The sequence below is a fragment of the Ambystoma mexicanum genome, chromosome 2p, assembly GCF_040938575.1.
Source record: "Ambystoma mexicanum isolate Mex_15411 chromosome 2p, UKY_AmexF1_1, whole genome shotgun sequence".
NCBI classification, from domain to species: domain Eukaryota; kingdom Metazoa; phylum Chordata; class Amphibia; order Caudata; family Ambystomatidae; genus Ambystoma; species Ambystoma mexicanum.
The window spans coordinates 179,131,660-179,147,097 of record NC_090923.1 but is presented as its reverse complement, the minus strand read 5'-3'; the positions used below and the strand labels follow the sequence as shown (position 1 = coordinate 179,147,097).

The following is a 15,438-nucleotide window of genomic DNA, read 5'->3' as shown; positions in this document are numbered from 1 at the left end:
GAGTTTGAACAATCACCACACAAAGCTTTTGATGAAAAAACATGCAAGGACTTGCCAACTGTATATGTCGATGGTTGTGCTTTTCACATTGAAAATGACAGTAATAAACAATTAGTGTCAGGAATAGGAAATGTCTTGTTGAAATGTGAAGGTATCCCGAGGATAGGGATGTGAATTGGAGCTCGGAGCAGTCAAGTAGCGGAATTGGCAGCCATTTCTAAAGCAATTGCTACTGCAATTGATAATAAATTCAGTGAAATTGTCCTGGTGACTGATTCTGAAAATGCACGAAACAGCTTTGTGGAATATTTACCTGGCTGGAAAGCGAGAGGCATGATTACATACAACAAAAAGCCACTTAAACATGGAAAAATGATACAAGCCATAGACAAATTAGTGTCAGAAAATAATTTGACAATATACTGGAGAAAAATTTGTGGGCATTTAAAAACTCCAGGAGAGGATAAAGAGGGGAATGATGAGGCAGACCACCTGGCTAAAATTGGGGCTGTGATGGGAGAATTGCTACCTATTGAACATTTACTGGGTGAAATTTCAGATTGAATTATTTTCATTTTGGCAGTAAGAAAATACCGCTAGGCCCCAAATCTATACAAAATAACCTACAGTACCGACTCGTCCCTCTACCCACCCCCACCGACAACCCCAATCTGTCAGTATTCTGTGATCCCTCCTCCCTCCTGTTCCCCATCAACAACCCCACATTTTTAGTGTCCTGAACTTCCGCCCCCCCTTCTCTGCTGATCACCCCAACTCATCAGCGGACTCCCTTCCCTTACCCGAACAGAAGAAATGTAAGCTTTCGCATGGGGGCCATCCACCACACCTCTAAAATCGTGTGGTTCCTACCGGACACATTCATATAGATTACCACCAGTTTTCAAGTGGTGTGCATTGTTAAAAGATAGGTCATCAGTCGTTGTTACGCTCACCTGGTATCCACAGGGACGCCACCCAGCCCTGGTTGGATGATTTGCACTCTCGAACCCTCTCCCGGTCCCTTGGTAAGACCTCTGGTAAAAGATGGGTCTGCAATATAGGAGAGCTGGATTCAATACCAGATTGTCTTTGTTTTCCCATCTCCCTTGGCCTCAACTCCTTCCTCCCCCTTGGGCCCTCTCCTCACCTTAATATTGTAAATTGTGGATTCTCCGTCCTCCTCCTCGTGGCAGGGGCGCGTAGATGTTGGGGGGGGGGGGGAGCGACGAAGTTACTTCACTGGTGCTAACCCCCTGTGGGAATCCTGGCCTACTGTGATTCCGTAGGTTTGCTGCTTTACAGTCTTTATATGCAGTTCTTATGTTCCTCTTAGTTCGAATAATAATGTCTTGATTCTTCCTTTTAGGTATGCAAAGGTATTTTGGTGTGGTCATGTAGTTTGAAGATGAGCATGGGCCGGTAGGCGAAAGCGCGGTGTGCACGATGCTGTCCGGTGAGTAATGCACGATGCGCGGCGCTGTTTCGACTTTTATATTGCTAACCTGTGTCTTTTCTCTCCTTGCAAGTTGCAATGTTCCTCGCCGAGCGCCATAATGTTCCAGCAATGATGCTGACCAGGAGATGACTAACCAGGTAAGAATTGTGTGGCTTTCTTCATTCGGGAGGAAACGTGAGTAAACACTTACCAATGCAGTCTTTCTTTCTCCTCTTTCCAGGTTATGGTTTTCCAGGATGCATGCTTTGTTTGTTTGTTTGTTTGTTATATTTCTATAGCACTCCGGACTGGGAGTATAAAGGCGCTTAGTACAAGTTACAAGGCACAGTACATGGTAATAATCAGTAGTAGATATATATATATATATATACACACAGACAGAAGAGATAATGGCAACCAATAATGACAGAAATGAGCCATGTGCAATGTGTACAATTTATAGCTGAGGTCTAACTTGAAGGTTGACTATTTGCATAAAGTGCCGGATGATGGAGTTCGGATCTTGAGGTGAGTGGAACTGAAGTCGGCGATGGATTGAAGACAGGATACTGTTCCAGGTAAGTTTCGTAGTGTTCTTTCTCTCTCTGCAGGTCCTTGGTTTCAGGTAAGCTGGCATCCAAGAACTGGACACGGTGAGCGTTACGCTGCCCACAGCAGAATAACGCAAAGCATATTCTGCTGCTTGGGTGCGGTTTAAATAGTCTCAGGTAGTCCAGGTAAAATAGTCCCATGCCTGCCACGCCCAAAAGACTAGACCACATAGCTCAGTTCCTTGTAACTGAGGTATGTGTGTGCCTCCATGTTGGCTGAACCCCCCCGCCCCCAAGTTAAATAATCCCAAGTAAATAGTCCCATTCTAATGTTGGTCTTTATGATGGTTATGAGCCTTGCGCCAAAGGCGCCAGGACTGACTCCACAAGAGTCTTGGATGAGGTTTTAAGGCCTTTGACCTGGCCCTAACTGGAAGGCTGACTTGCCAGTGTGGGCCAGGGGCAAGGGTCATGACAGTCGTGATGTCAGCCCATCTTCTTCACTCCCCCCCTGACTTCCCTACCCCTCCTACCCTTGCCCCCCTCCTTTCCCCCATCCTCTCTCCTTCCCCTCTGACCTCAAATTGGTAACAAATACTACGTAAGGGCACTGAGGACACCAGATCACTCTCCCTTCCCTTTGCCCCCTCGATCCCCCATCTTCTCTCCTTCCCCTCTGACCTTAAATTGGTAACAAATACTACTTGAGGTCACTGAGGACACCAGATCACAATCTCCCCCCCCCATCTCCTCTCCCAAACCTCACATTCCACTCCGTAACTCCCTTCACCTACCCCCTCCTCTACCCTCCCGCTTGTAAATAGTTCTACTTATTGTTCTTATGACCTGTTCATGTTTGTAAATATGCTTCTCTCACTTTTGTACCCGTTGTTATATTGTAAAGCGCTTTGGCTTAAAGCGCTATATAAATTCAATAAACATAAGCATTGTTCCCTCGTTGCCGAAGTTGACTTGGTTGCAGTTCCAAAAAGACATTGGCCTCCTCCGCAGTGTGAAAAAATATTGCTCGTCCCTCGTGCTCTAATCGAAGTTTGGCCGCAAACAACATCGGGTAACGAATTCCTCTGTCCCTTAGTTGTTTCTTGATTCCCGTGAATGTCCTTTTGGAGGCCTGAATGCTGTCTGAAAAGTCAGGCAAGAGTTTTATGGTGTCTCCCTTATAGGTCATTGTACCTTTTTCTCGACCTTTGCAAAGCGCAGTATCCCTGTCTCGATAATTTAGCATCTGAGCTATGATTGGGCGAGGTGGTGCTCCCGGAATTGGCCTCTTCCCACTAGGGATTCGATGCGCACTTTAAACTATGTACACCGCTGAGAGCTCCTCTGGCTCAAGCGCCTCTCTTAGTATCTTTCACGAGGGGCTCCATATTCCTCCGCACCACCGACTCTGGTACTCAGATTATCCTTAGATTCTTCCTTCTGGAACACAACTCCAGGTCATCCTGCTTGCCAGCAAGCTCCTTCAATGCCCGTTTCACAAGCGTCATGCCTCTGGCCACTGAAGCAGATTCATCCTCCACTTTTGACACCCTTCCCTCCACCTTGTCCAGCCTCTCTCCGTTTTTGTCCAGACGAACCTGCATGTGGTCGCCCTTGCAGGTAAGTGTGTCAATAATCCGTTCAGAGACTGTATGCTGGATTGCAATTGATTGATCATCTCCTTGATGCCCTGGAATGCCCCCGCTGGGTCTTGAGATACCGCTTGCGGTCGTGTTTCCGCGAGTCATCCATTGGTTTGTTATTTCTAGATTGGGGATTGTGTCAAAATGTAGTTTGATCTGTTGTTTACCCCCTTTGCTGGACTTGGACATCTCCACCGTGCTCCGGTTTTATTTAAAGCTTACTGGGTCGTATCCAGCTCAGTGTCTTGGAGGCCGACCCACACTGCAGTCTTCTCCTGATGCACCCCTGTGTCCTTCACGGTTGAAAACCAGGGCATATCATCCGATTTGGCATGACACATATGGGGCGCCTATTGTGAACAATAGGGTACCCGGTATGTAGGTTAATGTCCTTCCTGCAACTTTCGTCCCTCTGATGACTCGTCCTGTTCCAATAGTTGGTGTGTTGGCTCTGTCCTGAATCAGATCCAGATCTGGTGTTGCCTTTTATTAAGTGTCCAGGGATGTTGGGTGTCTGTGGTCGGTTAAGTTCTCCAGGGTCTCCCCGCTCCCCCCACCCCCTCAATTATTCATTTCTGTAAGCGGTGGCTTGCTGTGTCTGGCGAAGGCAGTAGCTGCTGATGAGCTATAGGAGTCCCCCGCAGTCTATTAATGTTGTGCCTGCTGCTCCCGTTTATCTGGCAGCTTGTTTCACCCCAACGTTCTCAGTTCGCATCCCACCTCAGGGTATGTGGTTGTCCTTCATGTATTTAAGTGCAGAGTGTTACTAAATGTCCATCGATGTGGCTGATCTATTTTACACCAACAGTGGGGTGTGACCGCGATTCAGTGGGAGGAGGATCGCGCTTCTCGGGACTGTTGGCAATGGAAGAGGCTCAGACACTTACCTTATATTACTAGCCTTAGAATCGCACTGTTTCTTGGACTCCTGTTAGGAGGCCAAGTTATATCTGTACACAATCAATTCAATTTCATATCCCAGATCGGGGTCAGTAGGGATCTCTCTCTTCCCTCACACAGGCCCGTTGGCGGTAGTCCTTAATAGCTTGTCGGGTGCCTCTTCTCCAACAATGGCGCCACGTGGCCGCAGTGCCCCAGCCCCAATCCCACCGCTTACTTGTTTCAGCGCTGGATGTTCTACAGCGCCACTGCTGACAGTTACCCCACTCTCAGTGCTGCTTCCTCCGCCGGGCTGGCCGCTGCTTCACGGACACAAAGGGGAGAGGGTGCCCACCTCGCCCCGCAGCAGAGCTCCCTTGCCCTTATGCACGGCTGGCTCCTCGTGTGTTTACTGCATCAATGGTCGAACCAGCAGGCAGTGGGAGGGTCCAGAGCGGTGGGTAAGCCAGGTAATGGGCCCAACCGCACCACCTGAGGGCAAGTAAGGTCAATGGCCTTCCGCATGGTAGTTATGATGAGAGAGTCACAGAGTCCCTGTGAGCAGGGGGCAATAGACTAGGATTGAATGGCCGCAAATAAGGCTTTAGGCTTGTTAATGACCTGTTCAATCTTAGTACTAAAAAAAGCTTGTTTGGCTGTCAAGATAGCTAAATGGTATTTTGCAGTGGCAAGACCATAAAGAGCTTTGCCGGATGGTAGATAAACAATTCTCCATTTTCTTTCCCCCTGTCTGCGTTGCAATTTTAAAAAGTTAAACTCTGCTGTAAGCCACGGTTCAGAGCGATGCGACTTAACAAGAGAGCGCTTCCAGGGTGCAAGAGTGGCTGCCACAGACTTAAATGTTTGAGAGACTGTCTCCAGTGTGCAGTGGGGGACATTAGTGCAATCCCTTGAAATCAAGGGACTAAGATTCTCAGTAGAAACAGAATGCCAGCAACGCTTTGAAATAAACCTCTGAGCATGTGATTGTGCCCACACTCTATGGGCCCCCTACCTGTCTATGATTCCACTGAATTCTCTAAGCTTCCTTCCCAAGGAACCTCTAGAGAATGAACAAACTGCACAAGTAGATGTCTCAAATATTGACTACTTGATAATTCGTACTTAGGTACTACACCTTGTATGTCCTCAAATGTGAATGTCCTATGTTTTTTTAAAAATACCAGTGTATTACTACACCACTGCACTTCAAAATAAAACCCTTTTGTGCAGAATAACAGTTTCATGAGAATTCTGTGACCACCCACACAAGGGGTTACCCACTCGGGGTGTAGCAGTGGTTACTCTTCAGCAGAGATCGACCTGACCTTGCTCATTCGTTTGTTAATATGGCAAACAGGGATGTTTTGTAATTCTTATAATAGCTACAAATACCAAGCGGGCAACCCTGTCCTGAGATCACAAGCCACTCGCCAGATTAAATATGGCCAAGCTCTTATGACAAGTGGCTTATCGATCTGTTTGCTGGCTCTGGGGCAAATCGCTCCTTTTACTGGTGAACACTTGTGGAGATGCACTTTAAGGCCACTGATCTCCTAACCAAAATTATGTCGGAACCTGGGCAGGGAGTCACTAGAATGTCCCTGGCTATAAGGTTTTATGCCGTTTCCCTAAAGTTCTCCTCACTAATTAACTGAGGATTGCTGTACTGACTCCACCCCCGTCAACATAATGTCTGAATCTTATCCAAGAAGCATCACCCATGCCTAACTGCATAAGCTTGTCCCTCTCCAGGGACTTCTTTCATTAGGTCCTCACCCTCATATCAATGTTTCTGTCGTTAGTGATTTGTATCCCTGGTGGGGAGGTGAAAATCTTAGGAAACCCTTAATGGGAGACTCTGTCGGGGACTCAGTTCACATGACCTCTCACAAGTAATGTATGTCTTCTCTCGCACTCCTCACGGAGATCTCCAGCTTCCCTTTGCTCTCAGCATCCCTCACAATTGACTCAATCATCTGTCAGTCAAGCAGCCAGTGTAGTGTTAAACAATGCTAAGTTTATTTACCTGTTGTAGAGGATAGCGTGTGTTACATTAAATCATAATTAGTAATTATTTTGGTTGCAGAGAGTTGGGTATGGAACAAAGTTGTGATGCAGGCTTAATTTCCCATCCTGTAAGTTTGACTAGAGACTAACTTGAGGCTGATGTTGGACTAGATGGTCATGTTAAGTAAACTGCATAATATACAGATGGGGATTCATTCTGTTTCGGGGAGCTTCTTAATCAACCTTTCAATCCGATACATGGAATTCCATAAAAACACAATTATTAGAGCTATAATATAAAAGTGGTTTAAACATATAAAAAAATAAATCTGAACAGGCAGATATGCTAATAATCCCCATTTTTAAAATGCTGATACCTTAAAAAAAACGGAAACAATACATTATTGCAATTAATAAGACCATTTTTGCCTGAAACTAATATCGCAATTTATCCTCTGTTGATGCCAGCTAACTTTATATAATTCGGTATTTTCTGAAATATCAAACGTTTGCCTGTATTGCTGTTCTACAAAAAGATAAGCTGCTCGAATACCGTTGTTCAGGATTTTAACTTCTATTGGCTAGATGTTGAACATTTGGGACACTTATCAGAGGTCTCTTTTAGTCCAGCTTCCCATGTAATCAGTATTTGTTAAAATGTTTTATCGAATGTGCACAAATAGGGTTTCTTAATGGGGCATTCAATAGCACCTAGGAACCCTTCAGTTCAGGATTATCCTTGCAAGTGTAACCTTTGATACATGGGTGCCCCTATGCTTTAGCTATTCTCCATACTGTGCATGTACCAAGGGTATAAATCTGTTTTATGAAGGGGTGGTAAGTTGCTGGCAAAACCTAGTTTTCTAGTTAGTAACTTTGGATTTTTCTCCCTACTGTATAGGCCATGGAGTCTAGTGGCAGTCGGAAAGTCAAATGCAGGTGGGACAGTTTACCAGATGTTTCTCCCAACAAATACATCAAATACAATGAAGGTTCTGAGCCCAGATGCTCCGTGGGCAACTCCCAGGATGAGCGCTGCGTATCGGGAAGCAACTCATTGTTGAAAACATGTGAAGAAAAACAAACCGCCTTGGATTTGACAAATGCCTTTGTCGAAGGGAAATCTGGCATGCAAATTGAAACTTGCGCACATCCAAGAAACATTGCCCGTAGTGTGGTCACCACGAAGGCCTGGAATTTGAAGAGGGCAGTTGCTCCACCTCGAAGAATCTTGTTCCATAAACCGCAGTATCATTCGCAGCCTACACAGCCAGTTCCCTACAGGTCTGTGCCTTCATTTAGCGAGGTATGTGATTTGATGCCAATAGTAAAAATGTAGTTACATTTAAAAAACTTTAAATTGCTTTCTTTACTAGTGGATATTTTTGTTTACAGTCACAATGAAGCACAAAGAAAAGGTCTGTCTTGGAGTGGCATGCAATTCCTACAAGGAGGGGAATTGAGCATTAGCTCATGAGATGATCTAGCCCCATTACGTGTTTAGTCTGTCTTTGGGTTACCACTTGTGTGCTTTAAGCAAATGGGTTTGTCTTCACATTTGTGGATGATTTAGTCAGAGTTACTCTCCAGACATTAATCTGCACATTGGTCTTTCTTTGAGAGCCACTGCCCAAAGGCAAAAGAGCAGGCTGGGAGGAGAGACTTATGAGCTTTAGCTCCCTCTTCCCCACCAGTGCCCTTTTCCTCTGACCCACCTTTCTGGGCCCTCCACCATTACCGCTTGGAGTCTGCAGACTGCAGTGCTGCAATGTCCATTGTGTTTCATTGTTGTGATCTGCAGACCACCAACAAGATTTTTTCTATTCTGGTTTATGATTCCAAACTTGGGCCTGTAGTGGTTGCAGCCTGGATGTAACACTTTACTGGATTAGATAATTGTGCAGAATAGAAGGCTGCACATGGGCTTCTGATAATGGTCCTAGGCCTGTGCTGGTGGTCTAGGGGCAACAAGCTTTGTCTCTGTATATTAAGGTAGCCTATGGTTCTATGAAGCTGAACCCATTCTTATAAAACAAACCTGCGTACCATGAGGACTCAACTCTGTAGATAATGCAGTGTATAGCCAAATGATTCAGTAATTGCTGACAGCGACTTGATATTGTCATTCTTTTGTAATGCGCTTTAAAAAAAAAAGAAAATCCTATTTCACATTTTTGTTATAATACAAAGTATGCTTCCATCAATGTTCACATTTCTTGGCTAATTCCTGGAATATATACATTCTAACTTTTATAAGACACACCTAACGTAGTAAACAACAACTTGTATACTTACAGGTATTGTGTTCCCACCATGAAAAATTCTTGGGCAGTGTACTAACCTTCTACAGATTATCTCCTCTACCCCATCCCCATTTCTCCCTTACACTTCAAACCTTCATCCATCACTTCCTTCCCAGTCCTTGCCACACTTGCCTGTATACCTGTCTTTCAAGGGGCCATTCATCAGGAGAGCCCATCTTCTAGACCAGCATGTACCAGGCTGTCCCGTTTTCACGTCTCTCTTGCATCCCTCTGCGTACTGTTGCGTACCTTGCTCCGGGCTCGGCTGCAGACATCGCCTAAGGTCGTTCCCCCACTTATGTGGGCCCCTGTGGAACGTCCATGCCATGGCAATTCTACTCTTTGCTAATATGCATGTTGGGTCTTTCATCCTGGTTACATACATGGTAGGTAGTGGAGGCGGGAACACCCCCAGCAGACATGCTTTGGGTTTCCACTGTAACCTGTTTATCCCTCGATGATCTGTTTGTTCCTCTATTGTTTGCCAGAACCTTTGTATCACCTCACACACCCAGAACATGTGTATAATATCTGCACCTCTACAAAAGCCAGTATTTGTTGATTCTGGGAATTGTGCTATCCTATGTGATCTCATGTATACCCTTTTGTAGCACATACAGTTGGGTAAGTTGAAGCATGGCATTCCTGGACACCCTTTTGGTGTACAGCAGCGCATTCGCCCATTGCGTTTCCATTAATTCTCTGCTCAAATCTGTTTCCAAATTGGATTTCACCCTCAGTTTACCATTTTGCTGTCTAGTCTAGACAGCAAGCCTCTGTATAGTCTGGAAACCTCTGTGTCAGATGCCATACAAAAGTACTAGGGTGCCGCCATCCTCTAAATTTTCGGTGGAACCCCTGCCATTTGGCCATGGTTTATTTGAGCAGTCTCCTATGTCAGAAATTGTCTGACATGTACCCCTCCTCCTTCTATCAATTCAAAGAATTCAATCTATGTGCCTTTCGAAAACAGACTCCCCTACCTCCCCCCACCACTATGACTCCTTTGTCCTCCCACTGGTTTCTAATAGTATTAAGATCCACTTTGCTCTGCCATAAATGCTGTATCCAGCGTGGCTTCATCCAAAAGCCACTAGGAAATATACTGCAATTGTCCCGCCAAATAATATAATTCAAAGTGCAGCAGTTTTACTTCTTCTGTGTAATCTCTGCACACCGTACCCACCCCGATTCTATGTCTCCCATACTGTTACGCTCACCTGGTATTCACGGGACGCCACCCAGCCAGTTCGCTGATGCCCTTCTGAATGATTTCCTGGTGCGGTTCTCGGTGGAATTCCACCTGAAAATGAAGACTATGTTTAGGATTGGACGACCAAGGTCAGCTTTCCCCCACCTCCCTTGTGATTTCTGCCCCTCTGGGTTCTCTTCTCTCCTTGTTATCGAAGTTGGTGGGCTCTCCGTTCTGATTTCTGGGCAGGGGCGCGTTGTCTTTCGTGGGCACGTGCGGTCCAGTTACTTCACTGAAAGCGGCCCAAGTAATGTCTTTCAGGTAGGTCTTATTGCGATTAATGGCGTTGTTATTCTTGCATGCCTTTTCTCTGTTCGATAATGGCTCTTTTTATTCTCCCTTAGGTGCACGGAGCGTCAACTTGGCGAACTGGGTAGGCTGGTTTTCACTGGTGAATGATGGCGCACAATAGCGCTATGATGTTGTAAGTAGGCGCTTTGTGCAGCGCGGCAATGTCTTGTCTTCACTGACCCGTTTTCTCATTTTCATAGGTCGCGGTGTGCTCACAGTGCGGGTGGAGTTCCGGAGCTTTACCGGTCAACAAACAACCAGCCAGGTAAGTCTTTAAGCGATTTGTGGTTGAAATGTCTCTACTACTGTTTTTAATGATGTCTTTGATCCTTTCTCAGGTCCTTCGATCCGGGCGACAAACCCTACAAACGGAGCTGCCCAGGAGCTGCGAGCAGTGAAGGATGGAGATTGTAGGTAAGATTCTGCTGCTAACGATGTTCTTTGTTTTTTCTGCAGGTCCGGATCTTGCCAGGCTCGTGAGAAGCTGGACACGGTGAGCGTCACGTTGCTAGTGACAAAGTAACGCGAAGCGTGTTGTCTTGTTTGGGTGTGGTTTAAATAGCCTCTGCAAAGTAGTCCCTAGGCCACCACATCCAAAACACTATACTGCATAGCTTGGTTCTAGGAATCAAACTATGTGGATGCCTCCATGTTGGCTGAAAGCCTAAATAAAGTAGTTCCTTAAACAGATGTCTTACCCAGTTTAGGAGTCTCAAATTTCCATTCCCATCAGGAATTTCACATGCACAAGTTCTCGTTTTCCATGTTCAGCATGGGTCTTCCTCTTCAGGCTGAGACCCCCTTTTCATCACAATGCTCACAGTTGATCCCCCCTCGTTCAGGCTCGGACCATGGATCTCCCTCACTTGGGCTTGGATCTTCTTGATATGGATCTCCCTCTTTCGGGTTGGGTCTGCTTGATAACAAAATTGAAGACTTTTTCAAATGTGCAGTGGATTTTGCTTAAACCGTTGCAGGACCACTTTGAATTACTTGACACAATTATTCATATCTATCTTCTACTTTCGTTTCTCTTAGCGGGATACCTTGGAGGCCTTCGATTAAGCATATCCACGGACCCGGACCACTCCCAACGGTATTGTATCTTTCCTTCTCAAGTTCAAACATTCATCAGGAGTTTAGCTTTACTCGCGTCTTTCATCACGCGTGTTTAACAATGTGCATTACAGCGCCCGTTATACAATGTTGCTGCTTGCAACCTTGACTTCAACACAGACCGGTCTTGCATCAGTCCCCCAACTCACTGGCTCTGTTAATCTTTTTTGCTCTTCTTTCGCACTTGGAGCCAAGTGCGATACCACCACAGCGGCTGCTGCTGCTCCTCCCTTCCTTGATCAGTTACGTGGGAGGGCTTTCGGTGTCTCCGTAACACAATGTAGGATTCTTCAGTCTGATTTCCTGGCCTTGCGCTTTCTTCCTTAAAGGTTTCATGAAAGTAACTGCGTCTTGCTGAAAAGGTCAGGGGTAATTCCCTTCTTACGAACCTTTCTTGGTTTGCCGTCTTTCTCCTCTCGTTCAGCTGACTACTTGAAATTGCTGTACTTTTGTGTGCTCTGCCTCGCTCAGTTGCTTTAGTGCTCAGCCTTTTATCCCTGTGTGGGAGTCTAATGGAAGTCAGGTGTGAGTGATAGTCAGTAATTGCCTGACCGTAGTAGCGGGACATGTCTGATACTCTGCTCTGGTGTGAGTCTGTATACGCCCAGAACGGGCTGTCCGTGTGAAAGTGCTGGAAAAGGGAAAGGTGGGTGGAGGATAAGGTTCCACGTATCCTATCTGGTAGGATGAGGTAAAGGTGTTGCAGGGGAAGGGATACCGTGTCTCGCCATCTGGTGTCTCACTTCCACTTCCGGAAGACCCTTACCCAGGTGATCCTCCCGCACTGGTCCACCCCTATGAACTGGATCCAAAAGCGATGGCCGTGTCCCGGCCACCTGGATGACACATCCCCGGGGACTAGTGGGTGAGACACCTTCTGGTATCTCACATTCTGGACAAACGGTAACACTATAATTCTTACTCCCTCCTCCAAATAAACCTAATACTGCTTTGGGAGTCTAACATTAGATGAGGAATACGTGGAAGGACACACTCCATTCAAAGAATAAGTTGCTTACCCCTGGTAACGGTTTCCTCCGACATATTCCTCATCACCCTCCCAACCCACCCCGCTGTAGAATGTCTGAGCTTTAGACCTTGTGCTCTTTTAATGTCTGATCATTTATTATCAAGGCTGTTAATTCTGCAATGTGGGTGGAGAAAAAACAGAATTAAATTTCAAGTACTCCCCATGGATGTTATGTCCCCCATTCCATTGCTAGTATGTTCCACATGTTATGTAGCCATCCATGATCCGTAGGGGCAAACCATTCCTTGCACCACTAGGACAGCCGCCAGTACTAAAACCATGCATAATTTTAAATTGTGATCTACTTTGTGGCGCTGTTTCCTTGTCCCAAAAACCCAACGGGCAAGTTTCCATCCTTAAAGGATCATTTGCTTTCAGCATTTTGATTGGGAACAGGTGACGTCCTCAAATAATGTTGAATGATCGGACTTGTCCACGAGATTTGGGCCCAGTCTCCCCTCCTTTGCAAGTCCTCCAACACTCAACCGACAGATCCAGGAACATCGCCTGGAGACTCACCGGGTTGTAGTGCCATTGAAGCAGAGCTTGGTGCCACATTTTGCTTATGTGGATTGATCTGGTCAATTTGTGGATATTACCTCAGCACATACAGTGTGCTTGTCCCACCCAAACATTATACCCTTCACTTTAGTAGCTTCCCTCAACCGCTGCAAAAACGGCTCCAGATAAATAGCGTACAATAACGGTGAAAGGGTTCCTCTCGCTAAACTAATCGGCTGTGACAGCTGGTCATTAACCACCAATCTGATACTAGCAGTGATAATTGGCACAAACTGTCTGCAGGAACCTGCTCCCGATTCCTAAATGAACCATAGTGTTGAACAGAAATGACCCCTCAACCCTATTCAATGTCTTTTCGGCATATAAGGAAAGCAATGGGGTGGGCGTCTGGTTTACAGATTTATTTCCAACAAGGTGACATACCCTGCGGATGTTGTCTAAGGTTTGACTTAATTTAATACGGATTGGTTGGGATGGATGAGATCCAGGAGCAGGGTCTTCAACCTTGTTGCCAATATCTTTGTATAAATCTTAGCATCAATGTTAATGGGGGCAATAGGGCGATGAGAACTACACAGCGTGGGGTCCTTAGCCTGCGGGAATAGGACCCATTTTGCTTGGCTCATAGACACTGAAACACATCCATCCACCCCAAAAGAATGAACACTATTAATTTGGGGCTAGACTTGACCGATATTTCTTAGAAAATTATCTGGACCCGACACTTTGTGTAGGAGGAGCTTCCTAATCTCATTAACTTCTTCAAGAATATCCCCTTCTAGAGAGAGAGTCCATCTTCTTCCGAAAGAATCTTCAATGAAACCGCCTCCAGATATTCCCCTGGTGTCCTTCCAAAAGGTGATTAGAGGAATACAAGGACCATCATTTCCTCATTCTGTGGTTCTGCCTCCCCGTGCTATTGTGTAATTATAAAAGGATCTGTGCTGCTACCTGTAGTTTGCGTGGCCATTAACCTATCCACTCTTTTACCCTTTACATAGAGAGATTGCTTCATGCTCAGCAGACTCCTTTCCACCCATTTAGCTCTCAACACATGTAATTGACCCTAGACCCAGATCTGTTTGTCCTGAGAGGCCTTCAAGCCAGTATCACTGCCTCAAATGCGTCCCACCATTTCCCTGGGAACTTGTCCAGTTCAGGTGTACATACAATAACCCTTTCTTATCCCCCACCGCCTCCGAAAGAACAATATCTTTAATAACCTCATCCGGGAAGCACCATCGATACAGCTGCGTAGGGTTGTGGGCAAAATCAAGCGATGCAGCTAACTAGGCATGATCTGAAAGAGCAATGGAGCCTACTGTAACCTCCTTCACTGAACCCATCATTTGCTCTAACGGCCAGATATAATCTATGCGTAAGAGTGATTTCTGCATGTGCGAGTAAAAAGTATAACCCACCTCGGAGCCCCTACACACACAGCAACTATCAATTGGCTCCAAATGGGAAAATTGGTCTTTGAGCCCTCAAGTTGGGGCTCCTTATAGCCGCAACTCAGACACCCAAAGGTCCATTTCTGGGACCTATGCCAGATCCCCCCGTTAAAATGATACTTCCTCTGCCGTATTTTCTAATTTTGCCAACACTGATCTTAGAAATAGCTTTCCCTGAATTTGGTGTATAGACCGTAGCGATTGTATACGTGTGAATTCCAATTCGAACTTTAACGATGATATCGGCCTTGCTTGTCATCTTGCGTGCCCAATATTGTAAGGTTGGGGAGATTTCTTTTTTTATATTTATTTTTATTGTCATTTCAGGTTTTGAACAATAACAATCCCCTTCCAAATTAGCCAACCATTCCCCCCCCCCCCCCCCAAGCCCCCCAGATGATCCCCCCTCCCCAACCATGGATTGCTACAAGGAGTGTTTCCTGAGGGAAATGTCCAGCATAAGTCGTGTCGCTACTCATAAAATGTCCAACAGTCTGTTCCTGACAGTCTTTGTGGAGAAAGTCTAGGACCAAGTACCATTCAGTTTTAAATTTTGCGTGATCTCCTTGGGTAGAGTAGGTTACCTACTCTAGCGAAGTATAGTTGTTAGGGAGAATTCTCTTCTAAGGCTAATTTCCCTTACCTATAGAGTCCCCCAGTAGTTTATTTTTTTTACTCCTGCTAAGAGTGAGACTCTTTTTCCCACTCTTGGGCATATTGCTATGTGTGTTTTAGGCTATTTTGTTGCTTATGGTCTATGGGGGTTTTTCTCACCCTCATAGGTATCATCTTTTTACATTTGTGTTACACAGCACCCTCAGTGCAGTAACACAGGGGTGTCACAGTGACCCCCCAAAACATAGACTCCATACCCTGGGACTCACTACTGTCGCCCAGGCAATGTAAAGTCCCCATTGACTTTACTAGACGATAGTTATGAACAAAACCAGTA

At 45.7% G+C, this 15,438-nt stretch overlaps 1 protein-coding gene across 2 annotated transcripts in view; it reads left to right on the top strand.

The window, feature by feature from the left end:
• The window catches only part of TATDN2 (TatD DNase domain containing 2), an 887,958-nt gene that overhangs the window by 264,476 nt on the left and 608,044 nt on the right, over positions 1-15,438 (top strand). For both annotated transcript variants that reach the window (XM_069643017.1, XM_069643019.1), the window contains exon 2: positions 7,420-7,824. In XM_069643017.1, coding sequence (XP_069499118.1) covers positions 7,423-7,824 — 402 coding nt within the window. In that variant the 5' untranslated portion in view covers positions 7,420-7,422. The remainder of the gene's footprint in view (positions 1-7,419; positions 7,825-15,438) is intronic.